The sequence below is a fragment of the Trachurus trachurus genome, assembly GCF_905171665.1.
Source record: "Trachurus trachurus genome assembly, chromosome: 17".
NCBI classification, from domain to species: Eukaryota; Metazoa; Chordata; class Actinopteri; order Carangiformes; family Carangidae; genus Trachurus; species Trachurus trachurus.
The window spans coordinates 12331466-12351695 of NC_139900.1; the positions used below are offsets into that span (position 1 = coordinate 12331466).

At 43.6% G+C, this 20230-nt stretch overlaps 1 protein-coding gene across 3 annotated transcripts in view; it reads left to right on the forward strand.

The window, feature by feature from the left end:
• Positions 1 to 654: 654 nt before the first annotated feature.
• The window catches only part of LOC311001011 (rho GTPase-activating protein 29-like), a 31782-nt gene continuing 12206 nt past the window's right edge, over positions 655 to 20230 (forward strand). Inside the window, exons 1-8 of one of the 3 annotated variants that reach the window (XM_083991956.1) lie at positions 655 to 812; positions 1435 to 1821; positions 13746 to 13889; positions 17942 to 18038; positions 18318 to 18390; positions 18654 to 18714; positions 19346 to 19495; positions 20095 to 20159. In XM_083991956.1, coding sequence (XP_083848082.1) covers positions 1497 to 1821; positions 13746 to 13889; positions 17942 to 18038; positions 18318 to 18390; positions 18654 to 18714; positions 19346 to 19495; positions 20095 to 20159 — 915 coding nt within the window. In that variant the 5' untranslated portion in view covers positions 655 to 812; positions 1435 to 1496. Of the gene's footprint in view, positions 813 to 1434; positions 1822 to 13745; positions 13890 to 16708; positions 17020 to 17167; positions 17419 to 17941; positions 18039 to 18317; positions 18391 to 18653; positions 18715 to 19345; positions 19496 to 20094; positions 20160 to 20230 lie in introns of those variants that run through there. The other 2 variants (XM_083991957.1, XM_083991958.1) reach the window with 2 other exon arrangements.

The following is a 20230-nucleotide window of genomic DNA, read 5'->3' on the forward strand; positions in this document are numbered from 1 at the left end:
CACATACAATAATTCCTCCTCATCTAGACAAATCTATACTGTAATTGCCATCTGACCAAAGCTGATGAATAAATAACACTATAGAACTTACATTTTTGATAAAAATCCTTTTACTAGACATGAAATATATTGTATTTTTCCCCGGGCCCGGGGTCAGTTGCAACATCTGACTCCTTACACTCAAATGCAAATTGTGAAGAATGTGGATTCTGTAATCATCTTTTAATTGTGTTGACTATTAACAGACAAATGTAAGTTTATTGTATAAAAATTTGGTTTGTCTAATCCAAACCGTCTCTGAGTAAGAGAGCCAAATGCAAAAAGTGTTGCAACTGTCCCCGGTCTCCCCTATTGTATATAGCACACATTTAAAATATAAAAGTATATACCCCGTCACAAAAAAAAAAAAGTATATATACGTTTTTCGATATATGACATTTACAGTCAATTTGCAGATAATGAGCTGTGTACATAATTGTTATAATGTTTATTTTTAAGAATCATTCATAATTCCAACACGTCCACCAGCACCTGAAGGCACCACGGCTCCATTCCGTCTGGCCAATCAAAACGCTCGGTGGCGGTCACGTGATAACCCAACTAGTAAAATTACAATTGACTTGAGAGTTTTGCCGATAGTCGGCCACTTCTCGATGTACAGTGACTCACAGCGGACAACTTTTTCTTTTCTCTTCGCCTTTGTTGGAGTTTGTTTTTTCTTAACGGAAATGCAGTCGGGTTTTCACAGGCACTTTTGAAAGCAAAGTGTTGTTTGGATATCGTGGCCATTATGTCAGTAAACTGCCGAGCAGGTGAGTTTAAATACCGTTGTTTTTTTTTTGGCTGTGCCAGCAAAGCAGTTTATGACCCGAGTCGACTGTTTTCACCGGGACAGCAGCCGCAGCAGCAGCAGCATCACTTTTCACTGTGAACTGTCCGGAAAAAGAAACGTGTTTTTGTTGAAAAACCATACGTGATTTTACTGTGTCTAACGTGTTTGTTTTCATTTGTATTTTGCCTTTTTTCTTATGAAGATAGTGGTTCGATGTAATGAGAGTTCACTGCTATCTCACAAACATTGCGCTAAGTCGTTTAATGTAACAGTCACAGTTTTTTTCTTAAAGTTTAAGTGAAAGTAAAATCAAGAAAAGTCCTTAACTTTTAGATTTCATTGAGATGAGACATTAAATAACCTCTATGGGAGTTGACAGTGAGTCCTGCTTACTGTAAACTCAGTGCTAAATGTTAAACGTTATTTCTGTAAAAACAATGACATCATCCTGGGGTTTACTACAGTTACAGTACAGATTGGTGGGTTTTAAGGAGGGGACCCCCCCCCACCCACCCCCCCACCCACACACATACTTGCAGACAGACTCACAATCAATCGCACACATCATCCTCACCCATCATCCTCTGTGTGTCTTCACTCAGCCATCCAGGGACCAGGGCTGCTCCCCCTGTAAAGGGCAGCAGCTGCACTGGTTGCTGCTGGGATGCTTCGGAAGAGCAGCAGCAGCGGTGGTGTCAGCAGCAGCAGCAGCAGCAGCAGCGGTGGGACGACGAAGCACACCCAGGGGGGTCTGCCACGACCGCGACACCTCTCCAAACCCCTCACAGGATCTCTGTCGGCCGGGTCGGCCAGGACCTTGGACATGGGCCGCAGCTCGAGGAACGCCAACCCCCTGAGCAGCATGGGGCTGTCGTCCCGGCCGGTGGGGGCTCCGGGAGTGGACCCGGAGTATGTGATGAAGCTGGTGAACGACGTGCGGTGGTTCGCTGATGTGCTGCTCAACCTCAAGGATGCTTTCCAATGTAAAGGTGAGTTCAGGGGGAGCAGGGTTGGGAAGTGGGAACATGATAAAATGACATAACAGAAGTAAGAAAACCCATCTTTTTGGATTATTGTTACTCACTCAGTGTACATATGGAGTTTAGTGTGTGTCCTACTTTAGTTTTTCCTTTGCTTATCCCAGAAAGAGAGGAATGTGTTGCATTCAGGTGATTGCTGAGAGAGCAACATCCAAGCCCGATAAGCGTGAGCGTGAAAGTTAGACTTTTTTTTCTTAAAGTTGTGTAAGTTCTTGAAATAACATCAGACACGTCTGTTCCCTTCTGGTCCAAAGAGGCTACTGTCTTACTTATCTTTATCTCTTCTATTACACATTTCTCCTATTTGCTGAAAGAAGCCCTTGCTCTTTGTGCTGAGGCGTTTTTTACATTCTTACATTAAAACCTGATGTTTACCAATGATGGCTAATGTAGATAGTTGAAATTCCTATCCAGCAAAATTCCTATCCTTAGATATACTGGGAATGTATTGACAGAAAGTCGTGTTGTGTTTGTTTGACCAGTGGCCCACAGGAATAATGAATACTAATGTGTAAACACACCTTAAGCTTTTTCAAACAGTGTCACATGAAGGGTACAAACAGTGTGTACATTTTCCCCTGACTCATAGGTAGGTATATATCACACATACATACCAGACCTGTAATTACTCTGTTGTTGCCGACACGTTTGCCATTGTGACATACGGCGAGAACCACCCGTGAAGTGTTTAGTGCATGGTGTGATAACAGCTTTGCTGCTCGCACTCACACACTAGAGCGCCTGCTGCACTGTTGTTTGGCGTCTTAACAGCCGCACTTAACCACAACACCTGAGTGCACGCGTATAGAGCAGACAGAGGCTGCTGACTTTTTAAGCTGTTTTTCTCACTTGGTTTTGATGGCTTGGCACTCGTTTGTAGTCACGTACAGTCTGCCCACACAGGGTTAAACACTTGTGGCAACTTACTTAGTATGTGATTGTGTCATTTGATTTATCATAAAAAATGGTGGAATTGAAATCATGAAACTGCTTTTTTTGATTTTTAAACAGTTTAAGCACTAATATTATATGTTTATGAAATGTTATATCAGTACATTTTATATCAACACATCAATGAATTTGCATTTTAGTGCCTGTTAATTATTAATTGACTTAAGTTATTTACTCAACAATTCATACAGCACGGTTGCCACGGGTGCAGCTACTATTATTGCTCCTACTGTCCTGCTAAAAGACACATACCTTCACACACAAACACGCTGCTGCACACTGGGGTCCAACTGAAGCTCTGGCAGTGGGAGTGAGTTGTTTAGCAATTCCTCTGGCTGGAGGAGTGAGGCCTCTGTGAGTGAGTGAGCTTTGGCTTGCGTCACGCTGAGTGTTGTTCTGAGCCATCACAAAAACATTTGGGGATATCTGCCTCCCCGTTTTACAACGGCTCTTATTCAGCAGGTGGGGAGGGGGATCGTGAAATCATACCATATGACCCTATAATGTCATTCAGCTATTTGTCAGCTAGATTAGCGGTTTTATTTTTGTTTTTCTTTTCTCGGAGACGTCCACACAAATGACACGGTGGAGTAACTGCTACTATAATGTGGTTTTGCAGGGCCAGTCAAAAGCAAACACTGAGTCATTTTCATTACTAATGGGTAACAAAGAGCGGTGGGAGATGGCCATAGTTTAAGAAAATGTGTTTTGTCAACAGTCCTCCCAGTTTTAAATACACACTGTGATCCCAGCCTGCCAATAACACTGAATAAGCAGGGAAAACATCTCTGAACTGAGCTTTTTACCACTTTTTTGTTTTTGTTTTTGGAGACTCCAGTTCTACATACACTTATTATCACATATCCTGTTAGTGTTCAATGTGGCTCAGCTGGGTCCCTACCATTCCTGAAGACCCTAACCCTATTGATGACTGACTGGTTTTCACCTTAAAATGTTTTTATGTAAAATCAGGCTCATGTAATCTTAATGTCTGAATACTGTTCATAGTCTTATAGAAGAGATTCACATGAACTAAATGTATTTTGTCATTAAGTGTTTTATTTAAAGAAGCAACAACATAAACTTAACTACATTCAGCATAATTGTGATTTGATTATCTATATCAGTATGGCTACATCTTGTCCTGTGTGTGTGTGCATCCATAATTAGATTGGATTGATGACTTGTCTGTTTTTGTCTTGAGGAGTTGAGAGGTTACACAGTCTGGAATAGCAACAGTCGATGCCTGTTTTCTTCTTTCTCATAGAATAAGGCTCCATATTAATTTTATTTGTAGTATTGGGAGTCAGGACATTAGATGCACAACACAACAGTAAACTATCTATTACCGTTTACTGTAATTTACTACTTCAGAATAATTCAATTTGACAGACGTTTGTTGTCGTCTCACAAATAGATGACAATCGCAGTGACCCACAAGACACATACCCACACAGACTCCAGTTAACTCTGTTTGTACTACCTGTTTCATACAAGAAATACAAGATATCATAACATAATCATATCAGTAAAATAGCATGTGACCGCTTTTTGTTTGAAAAAAACCAAGTGCAGGTCTATGTAGCTGAGGAAAGCTGCAGAAACGAGGCGAGCGAGCGAAGTGAGGAGGAGGTTAGCGAGGCACATGCCAGCTCCCGTGTTGTTCTTTTCATACTTGGGAAGCGCTGTCACTGGAGCACTGTGAGAAACCGACATAATGCTTTTTTTTTTTCTTCCTTTTTTTTCGCTGATAGGCGTGCTCCCTGTTGAGATCTGGCAGGCTCGCACAGAGGCAGGTTTGACTCGGTGTGTGTCACATAGCTCCTCATACAGAGAGGACTTTGTGGAGGCTTTAGCTCTGGAAGATGCTCATTGTTCCTCTCAAGGGCACCTGCCAGGTTTTAGCTGGAGGCAGAGCCTGCGCGCAGCACGTCCGTCTGTCTGTCTGTCTGTCTGGCCGATGGAAACTCACAGGGGAACTCGACGAGTGACCGTGAAGCTTTTTAGTCGAGCAGACCCACCGCGTTCACACCCACAGCCTCACACCTGTAGGTTCCCCCTGGGGTCAGATTGCGGTGTAGATTTACACTTTCTCTCATAGGGAGTCACAGGAATTGTTGCCCAACAATAGCCGAGCTGTCAAAGAATGTAACCCGGGAGAAGAATGCGAGGCCGCTCGAGTTTTGACTGAGCAGGTGACCCCTGTCCCCGCCTCGCTGTTGTCCCGAGACGATCTCTGTCCACTTGCACGTGGCGGCATCATCATCATCATCATCACACATCAGTGAACCTCACGCCGTCACCTCCGAGCATGATACCGAAATGAGGACAAGAAAGGCATCGTGCTGCATAGTTGTATAGGAAGCCACTTAGCACATTCCTATGGGATCAGTATGTAATTGCTGTTAACAATTACATAAAACATATTCTGTAGTTGGACCATCTCCAGCTGAAGCGCACTCACATCCCCCGGCATTACAAGCATTTTATAGCTGTAATTTGCGCAGCACTCCAGGCTCTGTGTAGTAAAATAAAATAAAAAAAGGAAGAGAAAAGAAATCTAATAAAAATGTCAGTGTGTTTTCCTCACCCTGAAGTTTTTATTTGAGTCTGTAGCAAGACGACAAGTTGGTTTAATGGTTTTAATCAGTATGAAAAAGGAGTCCTCCACACACACAGAGCCGAGCTGCTGTCCCCCTCCCATCCCCCCACTCTCCTGCATACTCGGCATTCCTTTAGAACAAATGTTCACTTGTAGCTATAGTGCCTTCAATAGACTAATGGTAGGTGTGAAGCCGATTGACTATGAAAACTCTCCTAAAATAAATTCACTTCAGATTTGTGGACATATTTGGGGGAAAAAAACCAAAACAAAACAGAAAACGTCTTTCATTTTAGAAACGTCAAGGAAGGAAAGTGGAAAAATCGTTCCCGTTTTCATGGAATTCAAGGAAATATCTCGGGGGAACAGCTGCAGTTCTTGAAACGGATTCAACATGCAAAGTATATTTTTTTGAGTAAACACTCCAGCAGTCACGTAATGCATACAGGAGAAAGACTCTACAGGAGAAATAAGACTAATTTGTTCTCTTTTTTTTTTTTTTTTTAACAAAATGCCACAGTTGCACAAGCTGATATAGAAAGTCTTAAGTCCTGTTGCGTCACTATTTCACATCTTTGTTTTGCTTTTATTTTTAGTGACAACACGGGAATGGAGCAACTACTAATCCATCCCCTCAAAAAAAAGAAGAAAAAAAAGGCATTTTCTTTTTACAAAATGTCTTGACATTTCCCACATATTTGCAAGCAGCTCAGTACAAAGACAGCAGGGCTGAACAGGGTGAGGCTTTTTAAACTTTAAATGGAGATAGCCATCAGGACACCGAGGACTGACTTTCTATTTCCTTGAACGTTTTGTTTCTTTGCTCACAAAAGTCGGGGTCACTGCGCTCCGTCATTTCAGCCACAGGTTTCACACCGACACTTCTACAGTTCCACTACGGGGTAGAACAAACATCTCACAGCACGAAACTAAAAGCTTATTTACTCAACGTATGGTGTACATTGTATAGTTTGTTTTACCGCAGATAAAACTCGGGAACATGTTGCCTCCCATTAATGCAACAGAGAACTTTCTTCAAACAGTGCAGTGTTGAGAGAGGAGGCATCAAATGTCTGTGGATGAGGAGGAACGCGTCGATCTGACTCACTCAGTCTGTGTTTCACTATGAAAACTGTGGCTTTCCTCAACTGTTGGTGTCATCGTGACACCCTGATAAGATCTGGCTGTACTCCAGGTAAAATGCATTGTTCAGTGTTTCTCGTGTGTTGGCTGTCAGGAGGGCCGACTCCTCTTTTCGAGCAAGGTAAAAATGTTCAGAAACTATCTGGTTGGAGTTTAACACAGAGACTCATTTAGCGCTTTATTCATGGACGTGTTTTCCTCTCCGCTTAAGAGACTTTGAATTGCAGTTGCATGGTAATTGGGCTTGTTAGTTGTGCCAATAATTGAGCCAAAGAGTCTGAAGTTATATCCTTTAATTGGGCTTATTAGCGTTAATGTCAGAATTGACTTGCTTATAACCTCATTTTATCGAATGAGGCAAGTTTTCAGGTTTGAGCCTCAGTTTAGCGGGCCATAAAAAACCACCATTAACCTATTCAGAATATACCCAGCAATGGCCACCACAAATATCTCCCCTTTCTCACACAAGTGCCCCTGTGCCAGCTGAAGTGGCCACTCGCGGGTGGTGCCTTCAATCAGGAGAAAAGCCGAATTCTAGCACATAATAGTTTAATGGCCTGCCGCTCTTAGGGAGAAAGAAAGGAGAGATTTGTTGGGCAGTAACTTTCCCCTGTGATGCTGAAGGATGTTTTTGTGCAAGCTTGTGGTCGGGGTGTGTTTCCTGGGGTGGGATTTATGGTTATGGGCCCTAGATGTTTGTGTAGGAGATTGGTCATGGCGAGCGGTGGATTGGCCAGTGGAGCTCCCGCTAGTAGGTGCGCAGGGGGTGGGGGGGGGGTGAGACGTCACTCGCTGGCGACCCGGCAAGACGTGTTGAAATTTACAACTGTGCATCATGAGGCTTGTGATGCTGCTTTGTGAGTCAAGACGTTGTTTTTCTTTGTAGAAAACCAAAAAAATGGGGTTGACAGCGTTGTGTCTACCCGGCTGTGAATGAAGAGACGCAACAAAAACAACAATTATGCCTGTCCTGACAAATCCTCATTTCGGAAAGATTCATCTCCCTCTCGCCTCGTACAGACGTCTCTAACTCACTCCTAAACTGTATTCAGGGTCATAATTAATTCAGGTAGGTGGGGGATTTATTTGCAAAACCTTGTTCTGCCAACTCTGAGGTGAAGTCATCCTCTCTGCACTGGTGGAAAAAGACAAACAACACTTTTCCTTGTTCCTGGTAGCAGTTCGAGTTAATTTTGTGTTTTTTTTTGTGTGTCATTTTTCAAACAAGACTGTGACTTTGTCTGTTTCCATCTTGTCAGATGTGAAGATTTGCTGTTTTTACATTCACTCGTTTGGCAGACGCTTTTATCCAAAGCAACTTAACAGGGAGTTTTTCTTTTTATGTGCTCGTCAATTCAATACAGTAAAGTCTGACTCTCCCCCCCCCCCTTGATATTTCTTTATCTGGATTTGTCAAAAAGGAGAAAAGGTGTTTGCACTCTTGCTCACTGTCCAAAAAACTCTCTTTCCAGGTGCGTAGGCCAACAAACATTTAAGACCACAGGAGGAAAAAGCTTGCACTCTGATCAAAAATGGGAATGTCCACCAGAGAGATTGACGGATGCAAAAAACATTTAATGGTCCATCAAAAACAACAAAAAAGTGCAACCATGGTGATAAAATAAAAATGAAGAAACAAAAACAACTAAGACAAAAACATTTTGGCCTACACAGCCATCTTCAGTCTGTCTGTTATCTGGTTTTATAAAATAAAAAAAGGAGCAGGGGTTAATGTGTAGCAGCCTCTATTTCCTGTTTTACTTTCCTGGTCTTCTAGTGTATCAAATAGACGGTGTTGATTTGAGAACACCGTCTTGTTTCGCACCTGCTCCACAGTCTCCCAAACATGTAATGAAGCGTTTAAAGAATTAGCCTGACCGGTGAGGCCCCCCGGACCCCACAGACAGAGTGTTAGTTCACTAATAGGCCGAGAGCAGGTAGCTGTTTATGGAGTGCCTGCTGTTTACTGTCTGTGTGATGTCTGGGGCCTGCTCTGTCTCTAAACAAGGCCTGGGAAAAGACAAGAGAGGCACCCAGCAATGCAGCGCTTGTTTGGACAGAGGGGGAAATTAGTGTTTGGAGACGGAGTCCTGACCAAACAGTTCCACCTGTCGCAGATCAGGTTGCAGTCGGTCAGCGCTGCAATGCAAGCAAGAGTCCGTTACAGTGAGTGTTTAATGTTTTCTAGCCTCGCCGTTTGTGATTGAAGAGGCTCGTGGTGGATAATCCGAGCTCGGTTTATTTAGTCTCCGCCTTCTCTGACTGAAAAAAAAAAGAAGCATTGGTTTGGTTTTCTGTTCGGTGCATTCGGGGTCACGGTTGAGAGTTCGTACAGAGAGCAGCACGTCACCATCCTGGAATGAGGTGGACCGATCTAAAAGAAAATCTGAAAATCATCTGCTGCCTCCGTGGGTGTATAAATCTGTCGCCCTCCCTCGTACTTGCAAGAAGAGGCGCAGAGGAGGAGGGAGGAGGGATGCTGCTGCCTCCCTGGCCTCCCAGTAAAAAAAAAAAAAAAAAAGAAGCCCTGTGGCTGTTTCCCAAGCAGCACTGTGTCACCAGAGCTGCCGAGGCTTGTTTCATGTCGGGCCGATCGCGTGTCCAGACAGGCCAGTTGATTGCCTGTTGTTATCAGTGGGGGGAGCGGAGGCTGTAACCTCTGTCAGGCCACCTGAAGATCTGGATTAGATTGGTCCCTCTCTGCACCAGACACACAATGAGCTTTGTTAGACACAATGGCAGACCCCCCCCCCCCCCCCCAACCCACACACACAGTCACACACTTAATTTAAGGGGTGACATTAATTTAAAAGGCAAACGTTTGAATTACTGTATTGGGCTGAGGTTGAGTCACCTGCAAGGATTTGGCGGAGGCGTCGGTATTTGTAACGCACTCGGCTCTCAGATTGAGAGCAGACAAGTGGTTATTTTTTTTGGAAAAATTTGGATGAGGATGGTTCCCATGAATTTCCTTGGGGAAAAAAGGCCACTAGTGGAATTCATTAGGACTGGCAAGACTTCACTTTAACAACCTTTTGCGGTTACGGGCTGAAGAATGATATATTTCAAGTGATGTTTGGCTTGAACGACCTTATTCATAAACTTCTGAATTATTTAAAAATCATAGATTTATTGTGGAGCGCAAAGAGGCTCATCTGTATGCAGTTAAGAGACGGCCTTACTTGCTTCGTGCTTCTTTTTAATGTGTCGACTTAAAGAGCAGCACATAGATAAAAAGTTCAAATGGTAATTGAATGGAGATGACACAGGCCCAGGACAGTAAACTTGGGGGACCTCTAGCCTGGTGACTTCTTAATTCTAAGTTAAATTAACAAAGTTATCTGTACAGTTAGAGCTTAATCCACTTACCGTAATTGTATTTTTAACACACGGCTGTCTGGAGTTGTGTGTGTGAAACAACAACAACAAAGAAAAGGAGGAGGACATGAGGCAGACACGTGGCTCTGCTGCAACATCACAGGTGAAACCTTCAATAGTCGATTAGAAATGATCTTTTCCTTGTTTTATAGCTTAGTTATGGAAAAATGCTGTTAAATCCATCGATCTTCATCTATTAACAGTTTATAATTCTGTGTATTGTCAGGTGGAACTCATCTGCTTGAACTTTTTGTTATAGTAATTGTTATTTTCCTAAAAGTGGGGGAGGTCTTGATCGTGTCAGAGCTAAACGAAGCAGACCGAGCGTGAAGCGTGGCTGGGACGCCGGCTCATCCCACCACTGTAAAAGAAAAGACGTGGCGGCCTTGAGCTGCGTCGGCGTCGGCGGGGGGTCTTCCTTCAAACAATATGGCCCAGCTCCATGCTTCAGTGCTGTTATCTCTACCAAAACAATGGCATGGTCCCCACAATCAGCCACACATTTCCAGTGCGCTGTTTTGATGCCATTGTTGTGACAAAACCACTCAGCGCTGATTTTTTTGAACCGGCTTTCTTTCTCTCGGATGTCTCACGCCGCACCGAGCACAGATCCCCTCGCGTATGTTGCTGTTTGTGATCAGTATGAGCTGTCACACCAAATCTGACCTTGTTTTGATAACTTTATTCCCATTACTGATGGATAAATTGATTTCTTTTGTTAGAATTTTTTAATCCGGGGGTTTCAGGGTGAAGAATTAACGATGATCTGAGTAGCCTAATCTGGAAGGTCAAGTCTTGTTCACACTTGCAGAAAAAAAAAAAAAAAAAAGAATTCAGATTTTTAATATCTTTGAATTAAAAAACGAATTATTAGGCAGCTGTAACAATATAGTCTCAACTTGTTGGCTTTTTTGGTCCATAAGAATTCAGTATCTGCTTATTTATGTCACATTACAGCAGCAGCAAAACACACATTACATTACATTAGAGCGAGAAAAAAGCCTTTGGAATACTGTAGGTTTGACAGTTCTGCATTAAAGAAAGACAGCCTCTAATGAAGTGTTGCAAGAAATTAGCACTGATTTTTTTTAGACAGCTCTCTGTTCCCGGGCCCATTTTGAGGTGTGGTGTAAAATGTTTTGGTGGAGTAGAGATGTAAGAAGAAGCTGTGCTGTCATTACTGTGTGGACACGGTCTTTGTTCGCTCTGTCACTGTGTGTGGATCGGATCCTTAATTAAAATTGCTGGCTGCTCTTTTTTTTAGTTGTTCGTGTGAGTGTGTGTGTAAAACCATCACATTTGTGTGACAGCTGGCAGCGTGTGGCAGTCAACAGAGGAAACATCCACTACTACCCCCACAAATCCATGGAAAAAAAAGATTGGTAGTGGTCCAGCAGCAGATCAGCTCAGGACATCCCCCTGTCTTTGTTGCCACAACATCACAGCCATTGTCATTTCCTCGCAATCTGTATCCCATTTGCCTCTCTGCAGAACAGATTAGTCTAATTAATTTTTTTCCTTTTCAAAGGAAAGGGAAATGAGTGATCTGACTTAACCTGCACACCGCTGCTGCACCTTCTGTCGTGCAAAGGGGAAAATCCTCAGGTGTGCAGCTCATGCTAATAGACGAACCACGCACTCGTCTTTGATAAGAAAATCTTCAAACGCCGCAGTGAGCTAACGAGGGATAGATACCCCCGGTGCAGTGACCACAACTGAGACGGAGGTTAAAAGTAAAGGGGGAACGGAGCTTAATGAAGGCCCATTGTTGGTGTCGGAGGGTGGGGGACTTCAAAGTGTGTGCTGTGGGGTCAGGGACCTCTCGCCCCCCCGGGGCAGGGGAGCAGGTGAGCCCTCTGCTCTTCAGGATGCTTCGTTGCTTCGTCTCTAATCCTAAAGGGGAGGAAGGTGAAGAAGAGGATCAGAGGTTGGTTAGATTCTTCCCATAGGAAGATGGATGCTGTTATATACGTGTTATTTAAGTTTTATAAACTTTTATCTTCCTAGACTGTCCTCAAGAAACACCCCAAGCCTGTGAAATAGTGTCACATATGGCCTTGGTTTATGTGTCAATTGTGGATTATAAGTCTCATCTGTTTTACACCAGCCAATATGAATAAGAGAGGAACACACACACACACACACACACACACACACACACACACACACACACACACACACACACACACACACACACACACACACACACACACACACACTCTTAGGCGCTCATTTTCATTCCCTCTGTAATTCCTTTTAACGTTCCAATAAATCCAGTCTCTCATCTCACCCTGCTGCTGCTGCTGCCTGGTGGAACGGCCTTGATGAAAAACAGATGGCTTCTCTGTTTCCAGCCGGTGCCCTCGCTTCTTCCAAAAACAGCGAGTTAGACATGAACTCACCTATTGTCTGCTGCCAACTCGCAGTGGCTCTGCTGATTAACCTGCATCAGACCCTGACACAGGCCGTCTTCCTGTTGACTGGAGAAAATCCATCATGTCTCTATTTGTATTTTCCTTTCCCGTCAGCTTTTTTTTTTTTTTTTTTTTTTTTATTCTTCCCCCAAACCCCAGGAGCTTAATTTTCTGTAAAACACACAACCAACACTGTTTCAGGAAGAGCTGCAGGGATTCTCCTGGAAAAAAAAAATCCATATAGTATAAGAGCTTTGAAGTCTGGAAAACCTTTTCGTTATATAAAAAAGTTCACGTGGTAATGTTTTTCTTCACTCCTTTTCCTGGTTATACAGGAACTACATGCCTTTCATAGCAGAATCACTGATGAATCTGATACGGTCAAAAAAAAAACTAAAGGAAGAGGAGTGATCCGAATGCATTTTGTACATTCTTTTCCTCTTCAAGTGTCATCCTCCGAAACCTCAATTATAACAGAAACGTCCAAGATCTCCCTCAACTTCTTCATCTCGCCCCTCACACTGTTTGCCTCTGATCGCTGCAGGAGAAATTACGCTTGCATAATAGTTACCATGTGTGCCATGTTAGTCGCCTCTAAAATCTAATTTCTCCGTCTTAAGCTTGGCTGCCTCTTCTGCCGCAGTTTACAAACCGTATACATGCACACGCACACAACATGCACACGCACACAGACTTTGTGTCGCGCTTGTATTTACTCGGCGCTTAAAGCAGTCAGTAGGCAAATAAATATGACATTTAAATCTGTATGAACGTCGGCCAGCGACAGGCATAATGTCAAGCCTCTCCTGTGACCACAAAAGCAACAGCGCGTCATCATTTCTATAATCATAATCATCCTCTACTATGTAGGAATGCAATAATGTGACTGAGACATAGTAACTTGCTTGTAATTATTAAAGGCCGCCTTATTAAGTGTGCAAGGTGTCATGCTCTGCCCAGAGGAAGCAAAAAAAAAAAAGAAGAAAAAGTTGCACCACAGTTGTTTTCATGCAACTGTCTCTCACCCACAACTGTCTCCGTCTTCAACCGCACACACACTTAGAAAACACAACAGAGCGTGTGCTGTCTTTTATTTGCCCTACAGGAAATCGTGGAGATTAGACAAAAGGTGACAACATAGCTTCATAGTTTCAAAATGACTCTTATTTGCCAGCTAATGATGAGTGCGTGTGGCAGCGGCGGCAGAAAGAATGCCAAGAATTAATTTGACACTGGATAACCTGTGACTCAAAAGCGCAGCGTGACGGTGTCGACTTTGACTAATAGATGAAACTGATGATAGTTTGGGTTTCTGATGACTGAGGCTTTTGTTATGTCGTCATCCTCACTTGTTTTCTTTTTTGTTTTTTTCCTTTCCTGGTCAGAAAACCTGGACAGTCTTCAGCAGGTGGTGCAGGAACGTCTGGCCGAGCTGCTCCGCGTCCTCAAGGCTGTCATCGGCAAACACCAGACTCTGAACTCTGTGGACATCCTGGGAGCAGCCGGCACGGTCATTGCCAAGGTCAAAGGTCAGTACTTAACTCGCCGGCATGCATGGGCGCACACAGACATGCAGGTAAACACGGGCGCCCAGATGATGCTCAAATGTCTTGGCATGAAATCTGGCGCTACCGGTTCAGGCTGAGGGGTCGACGTCAGTCTGTCAATCCAGAGTTTGTTGATGATTTCTGCTCAGCTAAAGGTGTGTTTGTGAAGAAATTCACAGTGTGAGAGGTTATTATTCCTTCAACAGCAGATCCCCCTCCCGTCCCCTGAATGAATACAAACAAAAGGAATCTCAACCCGCGAGTAGATCTGCTAGAAATGCGATCCACCGCAAGGGTAATTCTTCACTTGACTTGCACACAAGAATCTCTACACGGCTGTAATTTGCATTCCATATTTCAGCGGGAGCGGAGGCCCCTCGGCAGGCGGCTCGTCAGCCGACCACATCCACGTCTGTTCATTCTTCTCCTCCCGCGACTCGTGAGGTGAAGGTCGTCCCACAGCTCACCTGCCCCCACCCCCACCCCGTCGTCTCGATGTATCTCTTAAAGTTTGTGACCTACTCCTCAGGAATGCCCCAGAATGCATGTTGGCGATCTGCAGCACGCTGAGTGGTGCTGTGAATATGTCTAGAATGCAAAAGGGAAACAAACGGAGATCCAGCTTTAGATGTGACAAAGGAATGACACCGAGTCGACACTGTTGTGACAAACTGAAATAGCACAGACTGTAATGTCAGGGTGACAGGGTGGAAAACATTAACCCGTAGGTGTCTATTATACGACATGTTGAGTGCTGCAGTTCCTAATACGGGTCCTATAAACACAGGGCTTCAGACAGTAAATTTTTCATCTACTTGTGCATGTGCAGCTAGTAAATTTGCTGGGTTTTTATTTGTTTTTGTTTTTACACTGGTAAAACATGGGAGGTGCGACACAAAGTATCTGGTATCTGTCATTACAGGTCGCAGGCCAATGTTTGAGGATCATAAATGAAAAGGAATTGCGAATATTTGCCTTGCAAGTCAATTTACGGTTTGTGAGCTCCTAAATTTTCTGCTTGAGCTCCTAAAATTTTAAGTTAGGGGCCTCCCTCTGTGCTCCTTGTAAATAATGTTAGTCTGGAGCCTTCAAATAGGTCTCAAAAGTACTCAGCAAATTTGTATACTACAAATAGCGATACACATTAAACACCTTCAGTTTTTCTGCTGTCAGTCACACTCATGCAGTTGTGGCCAGCTGTCGTTTCATTTTGAAGTGTGACAGTAACCCAGACGTCATGTGTTAACTCATGACTCTAATGAGGTTTTAAATTCGGGGAAAAGGAGAACATCCTTATCCCGTCAGTGCTCGGTATCAGCTGAGGTGGAACTGTGATAGAAAATATTGAATGAATACTTCCCTACATTTGAAAAAAAAAAAAAAAAAAATGTCACTCAAGGTTTTTGACAATTTTGAGGATATGACAACATTATTACTTCTATATTCAATCTAATTGGAATATACTGTATATACAATATTGCACATAGATGAAATGATGGTGCTACTGTACATTACAGCAGAGCAGTGGACCGTTGTTCCTGCGCTAAGAAGAGAAAGAGCTCGGTCTTTTTAGTCCTGCTGCACATACATGGTTGTCCAGTTGACAAGTAGGGACTTGGGAATGTGCCTGACCACAAGGGGGTGCTTCACCTCGCCTCAGTCCGTGGCTGGACTTGCCCTTAATGGCCAGTAGGTAACATAACACTGGGGGACGGCGGAGGAAGCCAGGGGACGACTGAAAAGCCGACTGATAGTGGAGTGAATCAGTGAGACGTCAGAGATGGAGACTCAAAGGTTTGGATGATAACAGGTCTTGTGCGTCTCTCTGTCTTCAGAGCGTGTTGTCTTTTCATTCATGTTGCTCTTTGATGCCTGGTCATGACACTCAAAGCATTTGGACAGCTGCCAGACCATACTGGAAAGGAAAAAAAAAAAAAAAAAAAAAAACCTCACCCCCACACCCCTCCCTCTTCAAACACATGGTTGCCTAACCAGTTTCAAATACCATTCACTGTACGTGTGTCGGTGTCATACAGTCAGGCCGTTTCCCTTCCATTGTTTTTTGTTAATTTGACACAGTTGACACATTTTAATAAACCTTGAAACACACCGAAGAAGACACACCGAGGTCCACTCAGACAGAAACAGCTATTGTTGTGTCGCCCCACCTCCTCCTCAGTTTATGTGTCATCAAAGATATGATCTGTGCAAAGGCCCAAACCAGACCCAGACACGGTTATCACGTCACACTTTTAGCAAACGCTCATTCTCCTGTCTTCTGACAGAAATGCTGCACAGCACTCTGCAATAAAAGTGTCAACATGCTCAACTTATTTCTGTCCCTCCTTGTCTGGAGAAGATACTAGTAGACAGAGGGAGCGTATTTGTTTACAGTCGTCTGTGTGCATGCAAATTAACTTTTACATCTCTATGTAGATAAACCTGTTTGTGTAATTGATCTTTGAAAAGGCACGCTCCTCTGCGATAATGGGTTTTCAGGCATTTGAAATATATGTTTCAGTTTCTTTTGCTAAAAAAAACCATACGACAGTAAGTAAATGGGGCGTCCTGTAGAAATCTGACATTTTTTAACTCACTCGAGGTATTTTTCAAGGGTTAATTGTCCCAGTTTCGGCTCAAGCGTGAGAAAACAATGGCCCCCTGTGCTTGAATGATGCAGTTTCCATATTTCAATTGTGACAAGGGGGGCAGAGCTCGGGAATCATTGTTATGGGACCTACAGGATGTCCTGAGGAAGAAGTCAGCACAGAGTTGTACGCGAGCACTCGGGGCCAGGGAGGCTCGCACCACTGCATCTCCTCTCTGTCTCGGTGTCTCCCTGGAACGCGGGGGTCGCCTCCCCAACCCCAGGATGCCATGACCTTTCTGCACTTCTTCATAGGTTGGGAGTTTACCGTCACCCAGCCGCCATTGATACGGATCGACTTTGTTCTCATGAAGAGAAAATGGAAGCACAAAAACTAGAAAGCAGTCTTGAAACTGGGACGGGCTAGAGTTGTTGGGGTTTTTTTTTTTTTTTTTCCCACGTTGTTGAGGTTTTCTCGTCTCGGTTACTAGACGACGTTGATGCCAGGTGACACAGAGAGAAAAGGTAAGGCTCGTAACAACTCTCTGTAACGTTACGTGTCACAGAGCTCAAGCTGTGTGAGTGTTTCCTGTGGTAGGGCAGACAGGAAGTAGTCGGATTTCACTGCCTGTGTCTTTGGTTCCTCTGACTACTTTCTGCAAATGTCCTCTTGCTGAGTAAACTGTTTTTAGAGGAGGAAAGCGTCTTGTGTGTGTGTACGCATTTACGGAAATTTGTCAAACATCGATGGCCTCACGGCTCTAACGGCTCGAGGAAATCGCTGGACGTCTGCACCATCAACATGAAAGATGATCAGTGGAGCTGTATCATATTGGAACGAAGGAGGGAAAATTTGGGATTGTTTCTGAGTTTGTCCATCCTCGAAGATCCTTGAAGCTGCTCCAGAAGACCGTTTTTGTTTTGGTAGGAAGACAGGAAGAAGTTGGTACAAGTCACGGATGTGGGCTTTTTTAAAGCGGTTTTCATCGCATTTTCTTTAAAACCCTTGACCCTGCGTCACTGCCTTAGGGGGATTGACTTTTGCTCTGTCATTGAGGAGCATGTTAACACTTGCTTGAAACAACAGAAGCCCCTGTAGAGGCGATAAACCACTAACCGCAGAGTGTAAATGGTTAAAAATGGTCTCAATGATTGTGATAGCAGCAAGAGCTGATTAAGACAACACTATGGGGCAAATAAAATGCATCCAGTTTGCATTGTTTGAGGTTTAGAAATGAAATTAAGCTCTTTTTTTTCCCACTTGCATGACATTTATTTGCTCCATTGACCGTGTGTTTATGACATCCGTGGTTAAAACATCATCGCCCACCAACATAAAGGCCGAGTTGTGTAAATACCTTTGTTGAAAGATTGAGCATGCATAAACTGGTTCATAACACTGTTTTATTCTGGCTGACGCTCTTGTGTATTTTATCACTCTCTGCAGGCGTTAACTTCAAGGAAGTGAACCCAGAAAACAAAACAGCTATATTTGGCGAGATACACGCATCCATTGACACTTTGGCTTTCACGTTCGGCAATGTGTAAGTACATGGGTTTGTTTGCCTTTTCAACACTGCTGGGTTTTTTTTTATTTAGTGGGCAAGAGAAGTGTTTTTGAGATCTCAGCAAACAGATTTAAGCTCTCTACTTTTGTCAGACTTCATCTTTTTGGGTCTATATCTAAGGATTGAGTCATTTCCTTTGCCTGAGTCATCAGTTGGACTAACATAATACTTAAGTGTTGCATATCCACAGGCCCCTCTTGACTGAATAGGCTGCAGTTTTTTTCATATATCTGCTTCTACACTTTTGCCCCTCAGAGTTTCTGACTTCCTTATGGGAGATGTGGACAACGGCTCAGGGTTGGGGATCCCCCAGACCAGGAGAAGCAGGGTGAGACACTATCTTTCATTTTCCCTAGCTTCCAAACCCAGCCCTTTTTTTTTTTTTAAAGCTTTGTTTTGAAACATGACAGTTTTTCAAAAGGGTGCACTTAAAGAGGCAATTTTACCATGTCTCCATTTAAAAAAAGCCTCAAAGACTTTGCTTTCTGCACTTAATTGGGGGTGCTGAGAGCCCAGCTGCTTGTGAAGTCTGTGACTTTGATTGTACGTCTCTTATCCCCCTCCTTTTAATCTGAAATGTCTTTTTCACAGTCCTACGACAACCTCTCTGTGGATCCTGAGGGATATGTTTCAGAGAAAAGTGACCTTGTGGGTAAGTGTTACTCGCAATTTTTCAATTACCTCTGAGCAAAGTGGCTGTAAAATAAATTCGTTCTCAAATGTAATAGCCATTAAGGGCTCTCTCACACAAAACATTTTCACGGTTGCTTCGTAGGCCAGGGCAGCCCCGAGAGTGTCAGTTTGTGAGTTAGCTCAGTGATTTAGGCTCTGGACCCTTGAATGCCTGAGGTAGACCCGCCCTAAACCTCTGCTTCCACCCCTGTTATTTCTGCAGCTTTTTTCATACTAGCTGCTCGTTTTCTCCCTCTCCGTCCACATATCTGACATTCCTCGCCTGTTAAGCTGTAGTTCCATGTGGGATGGGAAACACATGGGGCTCCTGTTGAATCAGATGGCGGGCTGCTGCGAGAGGTGTATCACGGTCGAACCAATAAAAACAAAATAATGCTGTCGGACTATTTCTGAGGATACCCAGCACTTTTACATCCTCCTATACTGTCAACTTCAATTACCTTCATGTTTTTTTTTTCTTCTCTCTTTTACCGCCCACACAGAATCTGTAGGGATAGTCGAAACCGAGGCGCATCGGTCCAGCACTTTGCAATTCATGTGTTTCGATTCATCTTGTTTTGATACGAGTGTCTCCTCTGCTGCCTCCACAGGCCCAGAGGTGCCGCTGTCACGGGAGGAAGAGGTTGACCTGACCCTGCTGAAGAATGACAGTGGGGTGGAGTCTGCTCTTCTCTACGCCAAGGCCTGGTCCAAGTATATCAAAGACCTTTTGGCCTGGATGGAGAAAAGGATGGCCATGGGTGAGACTCTCAGACTTCTGGCAGGGCCCTCGTTTGCAAACAGAGGGTTACTAAATTTAGACGTCACACTAGATGTAATGAGATAGGACAGGATTATTGGTAACTACAATTTTGTGGTTAAAAACTTCACCTAATTTCCTGTTGTATGCAGTTAAGATACGACAGAGTTGTCTCTACTTGGCTCGAGGCTGAGGCAACACTAGAGAGAAAAAGACCCCTCAGTAATTATAAGCCTCGGCTTTATCTGATTATATTAATAAGCAGACTGTGTAGCTTAACATGCCTTCAGAGGGCTGCAACTTCTCTGGGATCTCAGACGTCCCACTCACATGCATTTAATGAGAACCTGTAGCTAGTTTTTCAGTCTGTGCTGAAACTATTTACCACTTTGCATCGCTGTTTCATTTTGTCCTGTCTATTGTGATACATCATCTGTAATGTCATGAGAGTAATGTAACAACTCTTATCAGTTCCTGCATCACTTAGATGTGAAATTTCTGCTTGCTTGGGGCGATCATTGTGCAGTTAGATGAAATACACTGTATGTTTGTGTCTGTAAATGATTTCTCACCCTCTTGTGCAATGTTCTTCTCTTTCAGATATTGAGTATGCTAAAAATTATGCCAAAATGGCCGAGTCTGCGAAGACACTGGCCAGTCTACAGGTAACCAAAGAGCTATTCCTTAAAGAAACATTAACTTCATTGGTGATATGTATTTCTTCAATGATAGAGTA